Here is a 24,630-nt window from a genome sequence, read left to right on the forward strand (position 1 = left end):
GCAGGATATGCTGGTGCGCCTTGCATAACTTGCGTACACTATATGTTTGCATTTGTGTATATCGTGAGCATTACAGAACCTTTAGTTGCGAGTGTACGGTACCCAAGTCGTCCATTTTCCTTTCACTGTTTTTATGTTTAGGTGTTCACTGTGTATTCAGTGAAGTTTCCTAACGGCAGCACATGATTTGAATCACTATACTCGACTAAAGTGCGAGCGGCATAAAAAAACGAGCAACAGTGCAAGACACAAGACGGACGAGTCGGTGATTTGTCCATCTCCTTCTTATGTCAGTTGTGTATTGCTCTGGTACTCGTTTCTTATGTCACTTGCACTCGACCACTCAACCTTGCACTATAGGTCAGTGTGCAGCTGTTGTAACCGATATCTATGGCACCTGTGTTGATTGATATTGTATCAACACTCACGGTTCTGTTTGTATACGTGTGTAAAAATGTGGAAATATGGAATATGGAATCGCAGGCAGGAACTTTGTCCCTTGTGGTACGACGCCAGATGCGCAACATCTATAGATTCACTAGTGCATCGAGGATGGAAAGAATCGTTTTGCGCACCGTGTTGGAACATTGTAGGATTGTACAACATTCCGCACCGCACGTTTTTAGTATTAACCTTGCGACATGAAATTACTGCACAATTGTGTACCATGTATTTCTTCTTTGTTTTTGCATCGTCGATAGAGACAGACTGCCCCCTGTAGCACTTGCGCGTGGACGACGTAGTTCCTCTGCGGCGTTCTGGGGAGGGTCAACACGTACACATTTTATTCCTTTTCACTCGCGCATTACCCAAAAGCAAATGCATGCGTGGACGGCGGTGGTAATTTTCGCTATCCCACCCTTTCCCTCCCTTCCCTCTCGACTCTGGATCGCCGAATGGCGGTGGTGGTGGTGGTGGTGTGTGTACAACAGCGGTGGGCCGCGGTGGTCAAGACCGCCCCGCTCCTGGTGACAAGCTCTGAAGAACGCCACCACGCCCCGGGGGGGTGGCAGGTGCCTGCGGTGGGCGGAGCTCCGTGCTGCGCTCATCAGACGGCGGGCGTGTAGATGATGAGCGTGCTGCTGGTGGACTTGGGCGGCGACTCCTTGGACGGCGTGCAGGGTGGCGACTCGGCCTTGTCCGTCGCGCCTTCCTCGGCGGCGTCCAGCTCCGGCGGCTCCTCTACCACCACGGCGCTGCGTCATGGGCAACACGTGTGACGTCACCGATGGCTCTCAATGCAGCCAGCTGACGACGCCTTAGTTACTGTGATTTGCTCTAGAGTCCGACCTCTCATCGGGGTGTTGAGTCGAGCATCGTTATCGCCCTTGCACGTAGCGTTTCTTGGTTTCTTCGAACACTTCTTTTTAAAGGCGCATGCAAGTTACTGAAATCAAGTCGCGACAGACGAATTATTTGCCAAGGCAGTTATAATTTACGACTAACACTCAAACAATACATTGACTAATTAACTTAAGTAAATCAATTAAACAATTCATTCCAAACTTGACGGCACATGTTTATATCGGAAAATCGAAGGGGAATGGCATAAAAGCGTAGTTCCGTGTTTCTACGTTTCACTATGGCCATCTAGGCCGAAGTAACTGGTGAAGACTCCGCACGAAACGCTCCTCGCTGTGCCATCCGCGCGCGACGCAGTGCGGCGGCGTAAAAATGAAGCTTGGCTAAACGGCACGATAAAGCAATGCGTCTCGCCCCCCCCCCCGCCCTCCCCGCCCCTCGCTCCCCTGCTGAGGTGGCTATGAGTCCAATAGGTAGTCGCGCAAAGCGCCGATCGGAATCAGCTAGCCGAAAGTTGAGACAGCGGGGCCGCAGTTTTATTTTAAGACCATTCGCTTCGCACGGGCTTTGCACGCAGAGCCGTGCTGCCGCGTGCTTTTTTCTAATTAAATTTGAAATGTCGGCACGTATGATCACACGAGGGCATCCGAATTTATACAAAGAGAGTGCACAAGTGCTTAAGAGGTACACAAGCAGAAAATAACGAATGTGCTGCTGCGATCACGGGACATCGAGAAATAAATGCCGGATAAAGCAGGGACAACCTAGCGACGAACCACGTGACATTCAGCTGAAGGGATTCATATCGCCATTTGTAGTATGTGGCTTGTCAGTGTTGCGGAAAATACGTGAACATTTATGTTTACCATTGTATAAGTAAGTTAACCATTTTATAGTAGTGAACATGTTATTATTGATGCCTTTGCACCCCCCCCCCCTTATGCACTGCACTGAAAGGGGTCTTTAAGGGACATTAAATGATGATGCTCATTTAGTACCAATTGATCCAGTAATCTCGCCGTACGTCGGCAAAATGAACGGATCTTTTTTTTTTTTTTACTAGCGCTCAGTCAGACTAAAGCTCACCAAAATTCTACTCAGCCGGTCTCACTCGAACTCAGGCCAACCAGAATTGCACTGATCCGGGATCACTCGGATTCAGACCAAGACTCTACTCAGCCGGGCTTAAACAGATCGATTCATTGCAGTCCGAGCGAGGCAGGCCCACTTAGCCTGGCTCTCACTCGTTCAGGCTCTCTCCTAAATTGAACATGTCAAATAATAAAAGACCTTCATGCGAGACTAAATAGAGCACATGAATAGGGATTACAAACGCGAAAGCATTTATGATAATGTACGCACAAGAGTCTTTAACATACAAGAAAGACCCAGGAGACATACTAGAAGACATACAAGAAAGACCGTAGCAATTGCTACGATTGGGTGGATGTGTGATTTTTCCTTTAATAATGACCCTTATTTCATGTGCATCACGATACCCTGTAACAAGTGTGACGCCCAACCTTGACGCTGTAATTATTTCGCTGTAAGAATAAAATGTGATAGATGAATATTTAAAGAATATTGAAATTCTTGTTTGTGAGTTTGTGCAAAAGCACGTGCGGCACGCGCGTGCGTTGTGGGCACCTCGGGACTGAACTCCCCCCCCCCCCCCTTTTTTTCTGCGTGCTATGAAGATATGCCACGTAAACGAAAGTGAATGCTGTTATTATTGTGCACAAAGGAAACTTCAGTTTACGTAATGCCACCTCTCCACTACGATTCGCAACATCAGCGCAGGTGGTCTGTCTCACTGTCTTGCTTTCTTGTGCTGTCGCACATCGCGCTTAGCGTTCAGAATTGCGTAAGTCCTGATAGTACGAAAAATCAACGGTAGTTTCGTCTATGACAATACGTGCCATGATTGCGTATGCGCAGTACCAGCAGTCATGCCACCAAAATGTGTATTTACCGTGAATCGCACTGAAAGCGAGCCCCAAACAAGGAGGAAGAAAAAAAAAGACTGGAAGGGAGCGTCACATGGCCATCTTGAAGCCTAGTTAAATATGTAAAAAGAAAGGATCCTGGGAAATGAGCCCTCACCGCAGGCACGTACCCATGGGGGGAGCGGGTAATTAGGCGGCATACCACCCTCACCGCCCACGCCATCACTCTTCACACACATTCCTAATGAGCCGAGAAATCAATCTACTCGGCGGTCAACATTTTGCTGCCTTTTACACCGAAATCTGCGTATGACTAACCTCCCGCAGCTTTTTCGGCGTCCGTCACCGTAAAAACTCATGTGGGCCAATCCTGGTGATAGTGCAGAAAGGGTCCAAGCTCAATGCCACATACACCTGTGGGTTCGAGAACCTGTAACGCGCCTTTCGGGATCTTCGGGATGGGTCCACATATGGGGAGTGCTTAACGCCTGCTTCACCTCCGCCGCGGGTGTGCCCCGTATTGCACTATATTCGGAATCAGCCCACGTAGGGGGACTGCTTAACGCCTGCTTCACCTCCGGCGGGGGTCGGCCCGGTGTCGCACTATCTTCGGGATCGGCCCACGTATGTGGAGTGCCTAATGCTTGCTTCACTTATGGCGTGGGTCGGCACGACATTGCACAACCTACTGGATCGGCCCACGTCAGTTTTCGGTGCATTCCGTCTTTACAGAGTGGAATGGTTGTCAATTTTTTCACTCCTTTTGGATGGTGATAGTCGTCGGCATCTCCTGGGGTGTGAAGGCCACTTTTCTCATCGAATCGGTGCCCGCGCGATTAACTCGAGATGAGTTCAGTTGTCTCCATCTGTTCAAGGATCACGCGCATCGCTGTTGCTTCGTTGGTTCAACCTTCTTTGTTTACACTGATCCAGGGGCCAGGAAAGGGATTCGGTCCTTAGTCAGCTGGTCTGTAAGCTCGTGGAACGAGTTGCGACCGGAGAAAACGCCAGTTGCGTTTAGCTTTTCCTTTTGCTTCATTATTTCCTCGAGTGACGGCTCGCCGCGACGCTGGCAGATCCTCGGAACCGTATACCCGCGAAATGTTTTAGATAAGGTGGAAAATAAAATAATGCGAAACAGCGTCCAACATCAGACCTTGCAATAACCGTTAAACCCATAAGCAATATGACTGTCATCCGTTACCTCGTCTGCCTATTCCATAATTGTACAACACTCCTCGTGCAAAATTGGCAACAGGAATCAAGAGTCGCAAGGAGCTGAGTAATTAAGCGATCTACTAAGGGAGAGAGACAAGGCAACAGCTAAACAAGACGGAACCGCGAAAATTAACAAATTTAAGCGTTGTTTGTGAAAATATTTATTGATCAACGTCTTTTTACTTCAAAATCAAGTAGAGAAAACGCCGCCAGAAGTGCAGAATAATTCCGTGTGTTTTGAATGACGCTTCTACCGTTATCAGTCGAACCACCTGATGTAGCCACATTTCTGCTGTGCTGACTTGGGTGTTTTTCTAACCTTCCGTGGCGGGCGCAGTGCGTCTAGAACCGCAGCGTCCTGCGCTCTACGCGGTTAAACGGGACTGCTGACCACGCATCATTACGCAACTTCCCAAATAACAACACGAGTCGGTATTGCGACTTGGTAGAGCAGTTAACGAGGGGTCCAAAAGAACTGTGATTCTTCCACAAAGATATATTTATCTATAATTCTTCCAGAGCTAATTGTAAAAGCGCTACTAGAAACCTTTATTTTACACTTTCGCTCATTTACTTTTTCTTGGCGGTATTCTTCCTGCGCTTCTTTCATGCGGGAGTCCATTTTATGTGGTTCCTTGTTTGCCAAGTAAAGGAGAGGTGCATGTCACAGGCGTACCTGTGAGATACACCTCATTTCAGCTCCCTTTTGCGCGTTTACACATCTTCAGGGTGAATGGTGCGCATTATTCACATTGTACTAGTAAAAGTACCTCCTCCCGCCCTGATTTGCAAAGAATAGTTACCTTGGGTTGTTCCACCACGTGATGCGGAAGATGTGGCTGAGCGCGTGGATCGTGTACGGGAGAGAGCAGACCAGACAGAGTGTGGCGAGGATCGATTATGACGAGGGCGCCACTTAGCGTTAGCGCGTACTGAACAGCGTCTTGAAAAGGTCAGACAACCATGAACGCCTACAAGGCCTGCACCCCAACAGTCACCGCGTAGATAGGAGCCGAAGACGTAGTAGCGGGCCGTCGTTAGAGGAGGCTGGCTTGCCGAGGCTAGCAGGCTGGCGTCATGCTTCCCCTAGCAATTTTTCTCTTTCCTCCATGGCACCCAAGTATACTCGTGAAAGCTATATCGCCGATGTTGAATTGAACTGCGAATCACGAGAGCACTTCTCAAAATCAAGCTCCCGTCGTCGTTCGCTAAGGTTGCTTAGATACTGAGCATTTAGGAAACCCGGCCGCTTCGTAGAAGCAACAAAGAAGCCACGATGAAGGCATTCCCACAACTGCAGACGCGCAGCATGACCAGCAAACGACCAGTGCCGCGATTTCAGCCGTCAGTCGCGCTTAAGCCCTCCAGAGCGCCTTCCGCGCGCAAGGAAACGCGCCAATGGCTCTCAGTCCAGACGAAACGGGAGAGGTCGAGGGAGCGTTGGAGAATCCTCCTGTCACACTTGAGATCAACTGGCCGGCGGCCATCACGCTCGCTTCTTGAAGCACCATAGCGCACAGCTTCATTGCGTCTAGCTATCAAGCAAAGGGGGGAATCATACACCACGCGCACGTGCTCGGATGTTGCACGCTTGGCAGCGACCCCCACTTCCCTTCCGAACCTGCCTGCAGCGTTCCGCGGACGCGCGTACTGACCCTTTTAGCGGCGATACCGTGGGCGCTGCCATGTTTGATCACGTGCTGACGCGTCTATTGCTTGCCTCAGCGGCCTCCCTGTCAACAATGTATGTGTATGACGCAGGTACGACTCAGCAAACCACTGTTTCGGGAGATATTTGACTGGGCGGATGACACGAAGCCTTGGCCACAGCTTCAGACAACGTGGAAAAACGCTTTAGGAGCTCATTAAGCTATGTACAAATGGCGCGAGCAGCGTATATGGTGCTTGTTTTAAAAGCGGGGCTAAATATATATATTCCAAGCTGTCCAAACTTTCCGCTTATGAACTGAATCAGGATAAGTGTGCTTTTCTCCGCGTTCTTTATTTGTCAAATACTTTGAAGCAGCGGCTTGTCACATTTATGACTCAGTAAATTTCCTCGGTGCGATCGCTATCTGATTATTAACGCGATAGCGTTAAGGAGCTCGTGTCGCAGAAAAGCCGGTGTCGTCGGCGTCGGCGTTTGCGGCGTTGACCGTGAGCGATAAATCACGGCAGGCACTCCATAAATAAAAAGCAACTTCCAAGATGGGCTGGATGGGAATCGAACCAGGGTCTCCGGAGTGTGAGACGGAGACGCTACCACTCAGCCACGATTTCGATGCTTCCAAAAGGTACAAACGCGCCTCTAGTGAATGCGGTGTTGCCTTCGAAACGAGCCGTGGAAAGTTATACTGTGGTGTATATCGGTAATTATGAACATGTAACCTACAGAAGTCGCAATTACACGAGTAGCGAAGTGCGTTTCGCTGCATTTCTTCTGCGCTTTCCGCACACGGAGAGCCATCTTGCGGCAAACACCTAAGACCCCCTCCTCTCCATGTACGGCGCTGCTCCGACAGATGGCGCGCCACGCGCGCATTGGAGCTGTCGCGGCTCGGACTCTCTCCCCTGACAACGCTTCGCCTTGCTCCCTCGGGCTGCCCTTCACGACACAGGACACTTCTACGTGCGCTCCTGACATTCGCCGAGGCTGTCGGCCTCGCCGACCGCCTTTAGCTCTGCTGTTTCTGGTGCTCTTTCTCTCCCCCTACTTTCATTCCCTAACCCCTGTGCAGAGCGGTTGAGGTGTCCTCTGCTGAGAGACAGTTACTGCGCTGCACTTTACCCCAACCTTTCCTTCCCATCAAGAATCTCCTTCTCTGTAGAATCAAGCGTCCTTCCCTTCTTTAGATCACTATCTCTCTATGTCTCTGCCCGTGCCGATCACGACGTTTGGCTGGCGTGCATCATTTCCCCCTCCGGGATACCGAGTTCTTTGGTTCGCTCCGCTTGCTCAGGCGCACGTTTCGTTGCTGCGCCGAACGCCGCGTTGCTCGACCATATGGCTCGACGCTCACCGCGTCCGATGCGGGCGCCTCGTAAGTGATGGCTGCCCTGTAGCCCATTGTCTTACACCCCTTGGCGGGTCGACGGGAACGCTGTCGCGTTCCACTCTTGAAGGCGAAGCTTAAGCGTCCTCCATTTTTTTTCTGCCTAATCGCTCGCGGGTGTGCACAGTTCCGATAGATCTTTCTCTTACTGCCCACAAGGCTTGAAACGTAGCTGTTATACACATAGTAATACCGTCTAGCAAAGATGTTTTAGAGATAGTAACTCGCTTTACTCTTATGGGCCACCGCGAAACATTCAGCTTCGTGCAGTCAGTCATTTATTGTATGTATGTATGTATGTATGTATGCATGTATGTATGTATGTATGTATGTATGTATGTATGTATGTATGTATGTATGTATGTATGTATGTATGTATGTATGTATGTATGTATGTATGTATGTATGTATGTATGCATGTATGTATGCATGTATGTATGCATGTATGTATGCATGTATGTATGCATGTATGCATGTATGTATGCATGTATGTATGCATGTATGTATGCATGTATGTATGCATGTAGTGTGCGCCCATCCACTTATTCTTGATAGGTTAGCTAAGTTTGCGTGTCAGTCGGGGTAGGTGTGTGTGTAGATAATGTGAGCCAAACTTGCGACACTAAGCGGCGCCACCCCCTTTCTCATTGCTTAACGAGTGGTGCTCACTCTTTACGAAGTTCCGGGGTTGAAGCCCTTTCCAAGGTCGATCCAAATAGGTTGCGAAGTTTCGGGCGAAACGCGGTTCAGAACAAATTGACATCAGCAAAGGTGCTGATGGGAGCAGCGATTGAAGCGCGACTATGTTTGGAGGGAACAAACATTGGAAAAGAAAAAAAGCGTTTCTGAATCAAAGTGAGAGACAGTTACATTCGTTCAATGAAAATAGAATTCCTAATCAATTTTATACATGCGTGACGAGTAAAGAAAAGACAACTCTATTTTATTTTATTATTATTGATAAACACCTCTTTTCAGCGCTCATCGTACGCCGCGCTATCGCAATACAATGCAGCTCTTCAAGTGTACATAAAGGTGCGCTCGTAAAGCTCACCTCTTACTGTACGCCCCCCCCCCCCTCCCCCTCCCGCCCCTTCACACCTTGCGCTGCTTTGCTTGTCGACGTTTGTCTGAATCTGGTGACGCTAGTACATTCATCATTTCTGAACATGTTCAGTCGAAAGTAGTCAGCAGTAGTGACTGCGCTGGCCGACGGGCTTGGCATTCGACGATAGGACCAGCACTCTACATCCTAAACCTTTCGTCGGCCTCCAAAGAAAGTAGGTTCTGTTCAGGGGTGCAATGTCGACACCGGTACGGCTGGCCTTTTCCTGCATCGCTCTCCACGCTGACAGCTCGAAACACTCATCAAGTCGAACGGCGGGGCATTTGAACATACAGCTCTAACGACAGGCCACCAAAACAAATTTCGCGCTTTCGAGAACACAATGACCTCACTTCTGTCTTTAACGAATATGACACCACATTATTCTTTTCTTCCGACGGAAGTGTTCCCTCATCACACAGAGACGATGAAGCGTCGTGTTTTGAACGTATGGGCTTCTATGGAAGCTCCGCATATTGACTTGCACGTACTGACTTGCACGCGTAGGAACCAGTAGTGTGCTACTCAGCGCCGGCATATGCCACCTACTGAAACTGTGTAGCCAATATCAGCCGCAACGAAGTCAAACCAAAAGCCGCAGTCATATTGTCACGTGGTCGTGACGTCAAGGAACACAGTGGCAATACTGTGAACGACAAAACTAACTTTTATTGGGCGAACCTGTGCCCACAAAACAGGCTACACTTATAGCACAACAATAGCGGCGAACACGCTCGGCGATCGTCGAAAATCTGATCACCGGGTCAAGCGCATCGGCTTTTATACAGCAGTCATCGAATGTTCCAGACTAAATGTTGGGACCCGCATGCCTTCTACAATGTTCTACACCATTCGTGTCAAGCGATGAAATCAGATAACACGAGGTTCGGCGACAACAGACAGCGGATAGAAGCATCGATAACTTTCCAGAAACTTCGGATACATGCAGGCGCGTCCCGCGCTGTGCGATAACATTTGTTAGGCGGCAAAACTTGTCGCCCGGTAAAGACAAGTACACGTGTCAATACCCCCCCTCTTAAAAAGCATCGACCCGATGCTGCAAACAAACGAAAGTAATAAATAAGCACTCGTAGCAAAGAAAAACCAAAATAAGGAAAGTTCGTTAGCGTCCGTAAAACGGTTTAAGACGCACCACGTGGACCACTTCAGGTCGTGCGCGTCGTCGCTGTGAATGCGAAATGCCGTCTGGCACGACCTCATAGTCCAGTGCGCCAATACGTCGGATGACCTTGTAGGGTCCGAAATAGCGTCGCAATAGTTTCTCACTCAGTCCTCGTCGGCGTATCGGGGTCCATACCCAAACACGGTCGCCGGGCTGGTACTCGACGAAGCGTCGTCGGAGGTTGTAGTGTCGGCTGCCGGTCCTCTGCTGGTTCTTGATTCGCAGGCGGGCGAGCTGTCGGGCTTCTTCGGCGCGCTGGAGATAGGTAGCGACGTCAAGATTCTCTTCGTCAGTTACGTGCGGCAGCGTGGCGTCGAGCGTCGTCGTCGGGTTCCTGCCGTAAACCAACTTGAACGTCGTGATCTGTGTTGTTTCTTGCACCGCCGTGTTGTAAGCGAATGTTACGTACGGCAGGACGGCATCCCAGGTATTGTGTTCGACGTCGACGTACATTGCTAGCATGTCGGCGAGGGTCTTATTCAGCCGCTCCGTAAGACCATTCGTCTGTGGGTGGTAGGCAGTTGTCCTCTTGTGCCTTGTCTGACTATTGCAGAATGGCCTGGGTGAGCTCCGCTGTAAAGGCCGTTCCTCTGTCGGTGATGATGACTTCTGGGGCGCCATGTCGCAGCAGGATGTTTTCCACAAAGAATTTCGCTACTGCGGGGGCGCTACCTTTCGGCAGTGCTTTAGTTTCAGCGAAGCGGGTGAGGTAGTCCGTCGCCACAACGATCCACTTATTTCCGGTTGTTGACGTCGGAAAGGGTCCCAACAAGTCCATCCCGATCTGCTGGAATGGTCGGCAAGGAGGCTCGATTGGCTGTAGTAATCCGGCTGGTCTTGTCGGTGGTGTCTTGCGTCGCTGACAGTCTCGGCATGTTCTTACATAACGGGCGACGTCGGCGGTCAGGCGCGGCCAGTAATACCTTTCTTGTATCCTCGACAGCGTCCGCGAGAATCCAAGGTACCCAGCGGTTGGATCGTCGTGTAGAGCGTGCAATACTTCTGGACGCAGTTCTGACGGGAGAACAAGAAGGTAGTTGGCGCGCACTGGTGAGAAGTTCTTCTTTACGAGTAGGTTGTTTTGAAGCGAGAACGAAGATAATCCTCGCTTAAATGCCCTAGGGACAACGTCGGTGTGCCCTTCCAAATACTCGATGAGGTTTTTCAACTCCGGGTCTGCTCGCTGCTGTTCAGCGAAGTCTTCTGCGCTTAAAATGCCGAGGAAGGCGTCGTCATCTTCGTCATCTTGCGGCGGCGAGTCAATGGGGGCGCGTGATAGGCAATCGGCATCAGAGTGTTTTCGTCCGGACTTATAGGTTACAGTGATATCATATTCTTGCAGTCTTAGGCTCCACCGCGCCAGCCGTCCTGAAGGATCCTTTAAATTCGCTAGCCAACACAAAGCGTGATGGTCGCTGACCACTTTCCATAGCCTGCCATACAGGTAAGGCCGAAATTTCGCTTTAGCCCAAACGATGGCGAGGAATATTCCTTTTCCGTTGTAGAATAATTGCCTTCCGCTTTTGACAACGATCGGCTAGCGTAAGCTATCACGTGTTCATGACCATCTTTTCTCTGGACTAGCACGGCACCGAGGCCTAGGCTACTGGCGTCAGTATGGATTTCGGTATCGGCGTGCTCGTCGAAGTGCGCAAGTACGGGCGGCGACTGCATGCGTCGTTTGAGTTCTTGAAATGCATCGGCCTGCGGCGTTTCCCACTTGAACTCGACGTCACATTTAGTTAGCTGTGTTAGCGGCTCAGCGATACGTGAAAAGTCCTTGACAAATCGCCTGTAGTAGGCACACATGCCAAGAAATCTACGCACTGCCTTCTGGTCGATGGGCTGCGGGAACTTTGCAATGGCAGCTGTCTTGTGCGCGTCGGGGAGAACTCCAGACTTGCTGATGACGTGGCCTAGGAACAGAAGCTCATCGTAAGCGAAGCGGCACTTTTCTGGCTTCAGAGCGAGCCCTGATGACTTGATGGCCTCTAGTACTGTCGCAAGCCGCCTAAGGTGATCGTCGAAATTTTCGGCGAAGACGACGACGTTATCCAAGTAAACAAGACAGGTCTGCCACTTCAATCCTGCTAACACCGTGTCCATGACGCGCTGTAATGTTGCAGGCGCCGAGCAGAGTCCGAATGGCATGACCTTGAACTCGTAGAGGCCGTCTGGCGTGATGAAGGCGGTCTTTTCGCGATCTGTCTCGTCGACTTCTATTTGCCAGTAGCCAGACTTGAGATCCATCGACGAGAAGTATTTTGCGTTGCAGAGCCGATCGAATGCGTCATCTATCTGTGGTAGGGGGTATACATCCTTCTTTGTGATTTTGTTCAGTCGGCGGTAATCGACGCAAAAACGTAAGGTGCCGTCCTTTTTCTTCGCCAAGACAACAGGGGATGCCCACGGGCTTTTCGATGGCTGGATGATGTCGTCGCGCAGCATTTCGTCGACTTGTCTTATAGCTTCCCGTTCTCGCAGCGAAACTCGGTAAGGGCTCTGGCAGAGTGGTCGAGCGCTTTCCTCGGTAATTATGCGATGCTTGGCGACTGGTGTTTGTGGAATCCTCGAAGACGTCGAAAAGCAGCCTTTGTATCGTTGGAGCGGACTTTTGAGCTGCTGTTGCTTAATCACGGAGAGACTTGGGTTAATGTCGTAGTCTGGTTCGGGAACCATGGTCATCGGGGTAGATGTGGCGGAATCCGAGATGACAAACGCATTACTGGTTTCCAGAATTTCCTCGATGTACGCGATCGTCGTGCCCTTGTTGATGTGCTTGAACTCCTGGCTGAAGTTTGTCAGCAACACTTCAGTTTTCCCTCCATGCAGTCGAGCGATCCCTCTTTCGACGCAAATTTCACGGTCTAGCAGTAGACGTTGGTCACCCTCGATGACGCCTTCTATGTCGGCAGGCGTTTTGGTGCTTACGGAAATGACAATGCTGGAGCGAGGTGGGATGCTGACTTGACTTTCGAGCACACTTAAGGCACGGTGACTACTAGAGCTCTCCGGTGGTATCGCTCGATCTTCCGACAGCGTTATGGACTTCGATTTCAGGTCAATAATTGCGCCGTGTTGGTTAAGGAAGTCCATGCCGAGAATGACGTCTCGCGAACACTGTTGCAGGATAACGAAGGTGGCAGGGTAAGTCCGGTCATGAACGGTAATTCTTGCCGTGCAGATTCCAGTAGGCGTAATGAGGTGTCCTCCAGCGGTCCGAATTTGGGGACCCTCCCGTGCAGTCTTAACCTTCTTCAACTGGGCGGCGATGTGTCCACTCATTACGGAGTAATCGGCCCCTGTGTCGACTAAGGCAGTGACTGCGTGGCCGTCGAGAAGCACGTCGAGGTCGGTGGTTCTTTATCTGGCGTTGCAGTTTAGTCTTGGCGTCGGATCACGGCTGCGTCGTTTGAACTGAAGCTGGAACGTCGCGTCGTCAAGTCGTCTTTCGTCGGTGTAGTCTTGGCTTCCCGACTTCTTCGGGACGGCGGCGTGTGGTCATTAGGTCGTCGAGATGGTTTCTTCGTCGTCTTCGTCGGCGGCGGAGGATCTTCGTCAGTTCGACGAACAGCAACCGCACCTCCATCTGCTTTTAGTTTTCCGGATATGGGCTCGCAGAGCGGCCCCGGGCTGGGCCGGTGTATGGTCGGCGCCGCGGCGACAGGTAGCGGCCTGGTGACGTAGAACGGGTCGGTCATCGAGGGCTCCATTGAGTAGCGGCGAGGTAGTCGGCGATGTCACGTGGGTGCTCTCCAAGCTGTGGACGCGGTGCGTTGACGGCGAATCCTCTCAGTCCCAAGTCGCGGTAAGGGCATCGGTGATACACATGGCCGGCTTCTCCGCAGTGATAGCAGAGCGGAGAAGCCGGCAGGTCGGGGGCTCGCCAAATGTCTGTCTTTTTCGGGTAGCTGCGCTGGGCTACGGGTGGGCGCGCTGGCGGCGGCGGCGGTGGTCGACGGAATTGCGGCGTTGCAGGGCCCTGGCGTGGTCGCGGAGGGGGACCTTGACGGCGTACGACAGCGGCGTAGGTCATCGCTTCGGGCTGGGGTTGCGGTAATTGAGGTTGCACCTCCGGAACTCCAAGCGACCGCTGAACCTCATCTTTGACGATGTCAGCGATCGAGGCCACTTGAGGCTGCGACGACGGGAAGATCTTCTGAAGCTCCTCTCGTACGACTGCCCTGATAGCCTCGCGCAGGTCGTCGGAGGCCAGTGATTGAAATCCGGCATAGTTTGTAGAGTTGGTGCGGCGGTCGAATTGCCGGTTTCGTATCTCGAGTGTGTTCTCGATGCTAGTGGCCTCGCGAAGAAACTCGTCGACGGTCTTCGGTGGGTTTCATACCATACCGGCGAAAAGTTCCTCCTTTACACCACGCATTAGTAGCCGGACTTTCTTTTCCTCTGACATTTCCTGGTCGGCGTGGCGGAATAGGCGGCTCATTTCTTCTGTAAAAATCGCGGTGGTCTCGTTAGGCAGCTGCACTCTGGTTTCTAGTAGTGCTTGGGCTCGTTCTCAGCGTACGACGCTTGTGAATGTCTGCAGGAAACCGCTTCTGAAAAGGTCCCCGGTCGTTAAGGTGGCTTCTCTGTTCTCGAACCACGTCCTGGCAGCGTCTTCCAATGCGAAGACATGTCGCAGTTTGTCGTCGCTGTTCCAGCTGTTAAATGCAGCGACCCTCTCGTACATCTCGAGCCAGGTTTCCGGGTCCTCGAATGTTGAACCGCGGAACGTGGGGGGCTCCCTGGGCTGCTGCAGCACGACGGGGGATGATGGGGCTGCCATTGGGGTGGACTTGTGGCAATCTTCCTGCTCGTCTCAGGTAGAAGTCCGTGCTCTGGGGGCAGTCCTTGCAGTCGGCGGCTAGCACGCTGGTGTTGGGCGACGTTGGTTTCGTCCTCGGGAATCGGGCTTGGATCGCGGCTTTGCGGGGGCGTTCGGTACATGAACGCACAAGCACCTCCACCAGATGTCACGTGGTCGTGACGTCAAGGAACACAGTGGCAATACTGTGAACGACAAAACTAGCTTTTATTGGGCGAACCTGTGCCCACAAAACAGGCTACACTTATAGCACAACGACAGCGGCGAACACGCTCGGCGATCGTCGAAAATCTGATAACCGGGTCAAGCGCGTCGGCTTTTATACAGCAGTCATCGAACGTTCCAGACTAAACGTTGGGACCCGCATGCCTTCTACAATGTTCTACACCATTCGTGTCAAGCGATGAAATCAGATAACACGAGGTTCGGCGACAACAGACAGCGGATAGAAGCATCGATAACTTTCCAGAAACTTCGGATACATACAGGCGCGTCCCACGCTGTGCGTGGGACGCGCACAGGCTAACATTTGTTAGGCGGCATAACTTGTCGCCAGATAGAGACAAGTACACGTGTCAATATCTTCGGCAAGAGTGATATCGAAAAATGTGCCCTCGTGGACACGCAAGAACACGCAAGAACTCCCGCAAAGCCCGCTGAGCCCGCAGTGGTCGCTACGCAGCTTTTCAAAAGCTGCGGGCGCACGCAAGATGCCGTGCGTGCTCCTGCGTACTGCGCATGCGCGCTGACGCCTCCACGGCTTTGCGCGTACGCAGAGCTGCTGCGGACGCCCAGCTAAAAGTAGACAGTTTTAGTTACACGTACGTAGAGGGTTCACGTACGCAAACGTGAAAAGCCAACGTATACCTTACGTGCACGCCATCTGAAACGCTTTTAGCTACACGTACGCGACGCACGCCAAAAGGGACCCCGTAGCTCCAATCAGGAAATGTGAACACGGGGGTAACCAATTCAATCCTGTCGCCATGTTTCGATGCGAGCCGTCTGCGCACGCGCGGCCCGCTATCGCTTGTTCGTGATCTTTCGGAACTCCCGCGCGAAGCTGTCTACGTGCGCAAGAAACGCGCGCAAAGAAATGAATCTCACGTACGTCCGTGAGACCAGCGCGCGGCCGCTACGTTTTACGCATGCGCACTGCTGACACGTATAAGCTCTACGTACGCAAAGCCTGTACGTACGTGTAACTAAAACTGTCTAGTACCTAATATTGCTTCGCAACCTGCCACGGCGACGTGGGGGGTGACGTCACCAGCATGTCATGCACAAAAGAACCAGCCCAGCAACTGATTTCCTTGTTGTTGCCGCACCGTTATGAGTAGGCAACGCATAGTTGGGACTAATGAAGAGTAGCGTGAATACGAGGAGCGGCAAATGGAATAGAAACGGCAATTCAACTAGCGGCTGCGTGCTGCCGCTGGTCGTATTGCCGTGGAATTCTAGCATGGGGGAAGCTCGAACGTCCACACGCTTCTGTGGCTTAACAATACGCCGGAGGAGGAATTGGGGAATTAAGCATTGCATACACCCTTCAGAAGTTGCAGTGGTTGGTTTTCAACGACTTCGCTAAGCATCCGTTGTTGCAGGGCCAGGACGGCGAGCGAATTTTACAGCGCAGCTCTTAGCACCCGTTCTAGCGGCGGACGTCGGCGTAACCGAGCGAACGGGTGCATCGAAGGATGAAAGAGCGAACGCGGAGCGCAGCGGGGCATGAAAGACGCGAGGAGGCGGGCGTGGCGAATGCGTGAAAGACGTAGTGCGGCGACGATGGCTACGAGATGGCGCCACGGTAGCGCGCGTCGTCTGGCAGGTCTGTCTGCGGCAACGGCGGCGGCTATGAATCGCGCCCGCGCGTCACCCACGCGCATGCTATCGCGATATCCGGATTCAACTTCAATTTGAATTTTTATTTCAAAAAAATTCACTTGGTAATAATATCATTCAATTGATTGGTCTAAGCACATTGCGCTTGTCGACCAATCAGATCATCTCTGTGTGTATAACAACAGTGTGCCACATAGTTATAGAACATCGTATGCTAACCATTATTTATTCAAATTCAACAATTCAAAATTATATTCCAAATGTATATATTCCAGGTGCAACAGTATCTTACACAAACCGGATTTTATACACAGAGAACGATGATGTGTTTAAGAAGCGTAAAAAATGAACGTGTATTTGATGTCAAGGCAATGCAGTACACTTAAGAACCTTTGTGTAACATTATATGTTGCCCCCACAGACACACACCATTTTCTAATTTCTTTCTGCATTTTCCTTTGGGAGGTAATTCCGAACAGGTCATCGTCAATCTGAGTAAAAATATTTGGAACAATATATTGGCGCCACTTGCTACCATAATTAGTATGACAACATCATTTAACGAAACGCTCTGTTGTACTTAATGTTACATTTTTGCGAACTGGTATCTTGAAATCATTGGAAAAGCAATACCGTGAAAGCACAACAAAGGTAACCAGTTGCTGTATTCGTAATACACCAAGAAGAACGCATGTTCTTTCTATGTCAGCTGATTGCAGTGGAGTGCTGTAAGTTACTCTATTTACAATTCGTTCAATTGTGTTGTTCAAGGTGTGCCTTTTATAGTGTGAGCAAGTGCCATAGTGTTACCGCACACATTAACAGAGATTCAACTAATGCTTCGTATATGGTTATCCGCAAATTCAGTGGCGTTTTCCCTCGAAAATTGTACGTCATTGCCGCAGCGGCTCTTATCCTTTTAAATGTGTAGGTAACATGTTCAGCCCACGTAAAGTGTTGGTCAAAAAGAACACCTAGGTACTTAACAACTGGTTCGTACTCTAAAACAAGGCACTTACACGGGGAACACATCGAACCGTGCAGGTATAAAGGCAGCTGTAGAGAAATACTCTTGTGCGCGTTTCTGAAACGGAGTAGCTCTGTTTTTTTTTTACAATTTACACATATTGTAGTTTCTGAAACCCAGTCTAGTACTTTGCTAATATTCTGCTGAAATGTTTGATTCTCCACTTTATATTCAGCAACTTCGAGGGCAAGTGCTGTATCGTCTGCATATTGAAACAGCTTCGAATCAGTTTTTAACAGACTCAGATCAGATACATATATGTTGAAAAGCAATGGTCCGAGCGTACTACCTTGTGGTACATCATACTTGATTGGTTGAAAGTTGCCATAAACGTCCCCAAGCTTTACACACTGCTTTCTAATTTTAAAGTAATTACTAAATAATTTGTCAAACTCATTTCGAAAGCCCACGCTGTTTAAATTTTCCAACAAGATATTGTGGTCTATTGCGTCAAATGCTATGGTCAGGTCTAATAGGTCAGGTGCTAGTACCTCGTGGTTATTTTCCAGTTCATTGTTGATAAAATCCGCAGATTGTTCAAGCAGTGTAATCGAGTTCTCGTTCTTTGTAAATCCATACTGTGCTGTGTTATTTAAAGAAAACTTATCGCAGAACGATTGCATGGTAGCAAATGCAGCTGTCTCGATCAAATCTGCGACCTCCAGCAATGCACCGTAAGATAATTTACACCCTTAAAAGATAAAAAGGGTGCAAGTGTGTCTATAACTCACACCCTTAGGGTGTCATTATGTAAATCACACCCGAAGTGTGTGAGTTAGATTTACACCCTGTTTCACTTTAAGGGGGTATATTATTTTACAGTGTATATAATCGCGAAGCTACCACGGCGTGCACAGAATTGTTAATTTGACGTGGGACCGCTTCCATTGTATCGCCTAGACCCTGCGGTGCACTTTAATTAATGCGGCTTTGCTCCTGCACGCCCTGCGTAAGTTGTCCGCTAGACATAATTGTATGGCTTTATTTTTCAGAAATAGCAGAATCACGCCATACCACACCTCGAACTTACGTTTATTCAGCGGAGCTTTGCCTTCTCACGTCATATTTTCCCTATCCCCCTCTCCGCTTGTATTTGTATGGGAACTGCGAGCGAAGAGTGGCAATTATTCACTCGTTTCGCAATTACGTCGGTTCTACGCATTTTCTGCCTCCTGTCCCCCTCCTCTCTTCCATTCTATCTAGCTTACCTTCGACTTGCGCGTTGGTAGAAAGGTAAACGCTTGCGGGGCGTTACGGATATTCACAGCTGTGAAGAGGCTAATGTGGCGACGATCCGGGAGCCCCAGAGGCCATTGTGCACATGGTGGTGCAGACGATTTCCTCGTGTGTTTTCTTCTCTGTCGCGCTCCTTCCATGTACATACACGCCCTCAACTACCCCCGACGCGGTGTGCCGGTCAGCAGCAGCTACAGCAGCAGCCACAGCAACCACACCAGTGGGAAAGCAGACGGAAAAGGCAAAGAAAGCTTCGCTTTAAAAAATTAACCGCCTTTCCACTACTGTGAAGATGGGCGCAAGCGAAGCTCGGGTTCCACGGCTCTTCGTTGTCGTGACGCCTCGGCTTCGCGCTCCCTCACGGCGAGCTTCGCACGTCGACGACGAGCCCTTTCTTGAGCGAGTTGCAGGTGGCGTTCATCAAACACCACCTGTTCTTCGGCCGAACGCACGACGCGCGGCCCGCTGCCGTTTCTTCAACACAGTCTGCCCTTCGCCAGAACGAACCAAATGCGGCCTCTCCATCTCACTGCTGGGCCTGAATTGGTGGGCAACGGCGGGCGCGCGGCGAGCGAATATGCGATCCCCCTCCTTCCCTCCTCGGGAGGGAGGAAACGCTTGTGATTGGCTCGCTTCTTACGCTGCGTCTATTTCATGCATATAAAACCCTGCTTTAAAGGTCGCGTATGATGAACCGACAGTGGCTGAATCGGTTGGCGTGGTGGTCTCGCGACCCGAAGGTCGGTGGCAGGCACGGTATCGTCACCTGCACTGAACTAATGAATTGCATCGTGCTCAATCGGTGGAGCTTGGCAGGTGGTCGAAGGGGGAAAGTCCAAGATTTCTTGGTATGCGTGTTCTGACAGGGTTGAGTCAGCTCGACTTTATACTCGACCTGCTCGGGCCGAGTTTGTGTAAAGAAGCTATAGCCACGTTCAACCACGGCACCGACTAACTCTCTAGCACCTACATGGACGGCTGAATTAAAAGCCACGTGTGGTGACAATTGCGGAGCGACTTGTGGGCAGAGAATGACCACGAGATACCTGAGGCCGTCGTCTATGTCGCCGCTGGGCAGGGCCTCTGGCTCCGCCACTTGCGCCATGGCTGCCGCGGGCAGGTCGTCGCCCATGGACGCGTTGGTCTTCACCAGCAGGTTGACGTGGAAGTTGTGGGACCGCCACTGCTTCCATATCGTGTAGTGGTACCTGCACGAATGTTACGTGCGCGCGTTGAGAGCACACGTCGCCGAAAGCACTGAAAAACCACGCATTGACCTTAATCATCAGCCACAGTGCGCGTTGTTTCAGCATTCACTACGTGAACAACGTAACGGCACACAGACAGAGGTCACTAACTTTTTTGATGGGGATTAAAGCTCATTTCAGGTGCCATGATCTAGGGCACCACACTGACGAATGCGCAGCACAGGACAACGTATGCAGACCACACAAGCAGTTTTCTTCATCCTAGTGGCTCGGTCCGTCAGTCAGGTCAGTCGCGCAGGTCCGCCAGCTGTAGACGCACGAACTTGGCGACAGTGATAGGCTTAACCTCGGCTGAACGCGATCGACATCAGCTCAAGCTGCGGGTGTCGATGGCAAGGGTTGAAGTTCGTGCCGCCAACAACGTAGCACTACTTGCTTCCCACACAGAGCATAACTTTTCGCGAGCGCACTCCTCAGCCCTGTCGTCTGCCATTCAGTCCCAGCATGTCGGCGTATACTGCCTTTTACGTAATAACACAATGTGGCCAGTAGCTGAAGAGCAGGCAAGGCAGGTGGTACGAGGGAATGAACGAAATTCATTTGTGAAAAATCTGCGCAACTCTCAAGCCTGATGTTTCAAAGAAATGACTGAAGCGCGCAGAGGAACGCACTCAGCCAATTCCATGCAGATCCGTGAATTTCAAGAAATCGCCGGAGTTTCCCTTGAAGTAGAGGAAGACTATGCTAAATGCTGTCGAATGCTTTGCTATATCAAGGAACAGTGCACAGACCACTTCCTTGTGTTGAAGCCAGATTTAAAGCACCTGAAAGAAATAAAGCTGGGATTGGTCACCTGTGACTAGCCACTTGGACAAGTACGTTAGTTCCCATGTAATTTGCTGTAATTTTCATTTGTCAATGAGCGCGTGAGGTCTTCCGTTATGCACCCAGCCCGTGCGGCCAGCGTAATCTGCCTGTATTTCTTTTGCGAATGCGGACTCCTAGTTCGCACTATACATGCGCGGAAGTAACCACATCACGTCAACCAGTGGTGCATCGATAGAGCCTTCTCAAAACAAATAGATGTGTCACCTTCCGTATTTACTGGAAATTATTCGCATGAAACCCGATAAGTTTCCAAATAGCCGTTCGTACGGAAATCACACAGACTACGTATAATACATATGTAAAAATGACACGGCACACAGAAATTAGGAATTCATCGGGACATTTTTCTGCAAGACTTGGATTAAGTAGCGCAGCCCACGCTGTGTCCAAACTTCTCTCGTCCAACATCGGGCCTTGCTCCACGTATACGCGCAGCCTGACTAAACCTGACGATTGTTCGATTTGACATGTGCGCCCGTAGGCGAGTGCTCACCTGTAGAGCAAGGTGACCCACACGCAGAAGACGACAAAGAGCACGATGGTGATGAAGACGAGTCCCGCGCTCTCCCAGGTGGGGAAGCCCTCGTGGCTGAACTGGATGGCGCCCTCGGTGCAGAGCCACAGGGAGAACACCACCAGCGGCGTGAGCAGCAGCAGCGCCACCATGTCGCCCACCAGGTTCTGCTTGTCCTCGCGCGTGCTCGAGTTCATGAGCCATTCGTGGAAGCCCTTGGGCCGCCGCGCCGTCATGTAGTGGTACTTGCAGATCTCGCACTGGTCGATCGCCTGGTTGCCCAGCCACGTCTCCAGGCACGTCTTGTGCACCTTGGCCAGTGAGCCTGCGACGAGGCGATGTTCGCCGCCGTCTTACATGAGTATCGTCGTACCCCGCCGAAGGGTGCCGAGACATCAGCGGCGGCTGTGAACGGATCTATGTAGAGTACGGGCAGTACGGGCACAATGAGAAAGAGAACAACGCAAACGCCAACTTTCCGTGGTGGTGCAAAAAGAAGGAAAACACGAAATCACTGCGTCCACATGACAACGTGTCTGCGATTGACGGGTGACGCGCTGCCTTCCCTTGAGCATGCGCCCGCAAGTTTGGCGTCTTCCACTTTCTTTCCGTCGCTCTGAGTTGTTTCACTTGATCGTTGGCGTTTGCGTTCTTCTCGCTTTGCACGCCTGTCTTTCCGTACCGCGGGTCTTTACCAAGCCGCTCCGCGCGGTACAGCAATGCGACGAGACGCCGTGCTTGCCTTTGCACTTGCATGGCGCCAGTAGCGATTCGGTGCTGACGCCGCAGAAGCAGATGCGGCAGATGTCGCCATTGCTGCACGACTGCACCTTGGAGTCGGCGCTGTTCTCGGACAGGTTCTCCGGCGGCGTCAGCTCGGGCAGCTCGGACACCATCGAGGCAGCAGCGGTGGAAGCGGCAGCAGCAGCCTCAGGCGCCCATGCTTCGTCGCCGGGTGCGGCCCGGTGCGCTACAAGGCACTCGTGTCAGTCCGTACAAGTCAGAGATCTTCGTTAACTTCACGGTGTTACGTTAATTATTACTATGTTGACTAGTTATGCGGGGGGGGGTAATTTTTTATACCACTTGCTACCCGCGAGAGACGATTTGTCTAAAGTTTCTTTTTATTAAGCTCTGACATTTTGACACGCAAATCATAAGAGCGAATTCTTATGCGAGCGTGCGCCCACTCAATCGTCAACGGATGAAGATACATCGCAAGCACTACTTATCCGTAGGACACATTCTCAGTTGGCAAAACGGTGCCAAGCAAATTAGATGCAGCGAAGCTGCGCAGCAATCAGAACACCTTTTACCTTAATGGAGTCATCAGGGTGTATGGTTCCCTGCATACAGTGAGGTCGAGTGCTGTCCTTATCGGACGACGCACACGCTGGCATTGCAGAATTGTGCTCGTTGATGAATGTGCGTACACATGAGCAACGCGCACGCGCATGCGTTCAAGCACGCAGCTCAGTGCGCTGTTACAGGGACATGACGGTTGTCATTTCGGAACCTCCGGCCAAATATTTACGTTCGAGCGCCGACACCTCTTTGCGTCGAGCATTTTGATCGACAGCTACAATGCGGCAAGCTTTGCCGCGCGGATGAAAGCCCGACAGTATGGGGTAGGTCGACTCAGCCCCGCCCACACGAAAGATGCGCGTAGACGCGGAAGCGCCCGCTCTACCGCCAGCACCGAAGCGCACGACACATCTCGGCGCTGTCTGCGGGGCTTCCTACTCGGCCCACTATCGTCGAATTCGTACAAGAAGGCTACGCACACCGGGACTTGGCCAGTTTACAGTAAAGAGACAGATATAATCGCGCAAGAAAATGGGAGCATGCTTGGTGTCGTGGCTAATAAGAGGGGTAAATCGTTCGACTATCATAAGGCGGAGAACATGTGAAGCATATAGAGCTGTACAGTGCCACAATCAAATTTAAGGAGGCGCCAATTGCTGCAATGCCATCGGTACGCCAAGATCGGGAGACTTTTCTAGAAAGGAAAGCAACCACACCTATCGGAGAGCCATCAAACATCCAGTCGACCTCGTTAGCGCGGTCAGCAACGCGGCACGAGTTAAGCGCGACGACAGGCCGTGTTAGCCGCAGCGGAACTCACAGCGACCGTCAGCTCACATGCAAGCGCCGCGTGATCGCCAAGAAGAAAGCGCGTGATCATTCACCACTGTGCTCCAGCCTCGCAAGTCGGTGCGGTCCCGCTCAGGGTCCAGCGGGTTGGCGACCGGCGGCAGTCTCTGGCCTGTCGTCGGACCGCAGCAGCAGCTCGCCAACGACCGTGCAACGGCACTCGCAGCAGCGCCGCCTCCTGGGCTCGTGTTCGAACCGCCGCGTGCCCGCCGGTGGGCCCGGCGACGTGGATCGCGGCTCACTCGAAGCTCACTCTCACCGGTCCGCGTCAACTTGCGGCCCGGCTGCGCTCTTCACCTCGGGCTACGACGTCTCGCAGCAACGCATGGGACAGCCAGATGGAACACGGCGAAGACGCTACGCGCGCCGCATAGTCGGAGCACGAGCGCCTGCAGGAGGCGCCACAGGCGGGCATCAATGATGCCTGCACAGCCGCGCAGGCATTGCACGAAACTCTGCGTGTGCAGGCCACGCCACAACGGCGACGTGTTTTTGACGTCTCGCTGGCCACTTGTAGCAAACATGAGGCACCGCCAGTAAGCTTCCTTTTCTGAGAAGCCCGGATGTTAATGCAATTGACGATATAGCTACCGGCCAAGCAGAAACAGAAGAAGAGGAAGACGTTTCTTTGGTAATGTGGATACCACCTTCCCTTGCGGAGTTCTTGTTCTTGTTCCCTATTGACATGACGCAACCCACTCAGAGGGATCGGCTATGAATCGGGCGCTGAAGGAACTGTTAGCACTTTGTATGAATAAATTAGGATGAAATTAAATAAGTATTTTGTAATTGGGATTTAATGTACCCACAGTTACAGGTATGAATAATTGATTATCTAGATATGTTTCGTGAATTCTGTGAACATTATTAGAATTTTGATGAATTCTAACATGCAATTCGTTTTGTCTCACGCAGAAAGATGAAGAGGGCTTCACAAACGTTCCTGTGGCTGTAATCCTGTTCGGTAGCCCCAAAGGAAAGATTTATAGGAAGAGTCAAACTCATGCCAAGCTTTTGGAAGGGTTCTTCTAAAGATGTTTTTAGTTGAATAATCAAACGGTGGCATGCCAAAAGGAAGTGTTCCAGATATTAACTCTCATTGCATAAAGGGCACAAGGGCAACATAGCC

The 24,630-nt window shown here is 51.2% G+C and overlaps 1 protein-coding gene across 1 annotated transcript; it reads right to left on the minus strand.

Annotated features, from left to right (window-relative positions):
* Positions 1 to 647: 647 nt before the first annotated feature.
* On the minus strand, positions 648 to 23,840 carry LOC139055917 (E3 ubiquitin-protein ligase MARCHF3-like). Its single transcript, XM_070533563.1, has 5 exons — positions 23,537 to 23,840; positions 22,090 to 22,317; positions 21,327 to 21,672; positions 19,784 to 19,945; positions 648 to 1,196 (listed from the first exon to the last, which is right to left on the minus strand). Exons 2-5 carry the CDS (start codon positions 22,241 to 22,243, stop codon positions 1,049 to 1,051), a joined length of 810 nt encoding a protein of 269 aa, XP_070389664.1. The 5' UTR covers positions 22,244 to 22,317; positions 23,537 to 23,840; the 3' UTR covers positions 648 to 1,048.
* Positions 23,841 to 24,630: the final 790 nt, after the last annotated feature.

This window comes from Dermacentor albipictus, chromosome 2 (assembly GCF_038994185.2).
Source record: "Dermacentor albipictus isolate Rhodes 1998 colony chromosome 2, USDA_Dalb.pri_finalv2, whole genome shotgun sequence".
NCBI classification, from domain to species: domain Eukaryota; kingdom Metazoa; phylum Arthropoda; class Arachnida; order Ixodida; family Ixodidae; genus Dermacentor; species Dermacentor albipictus.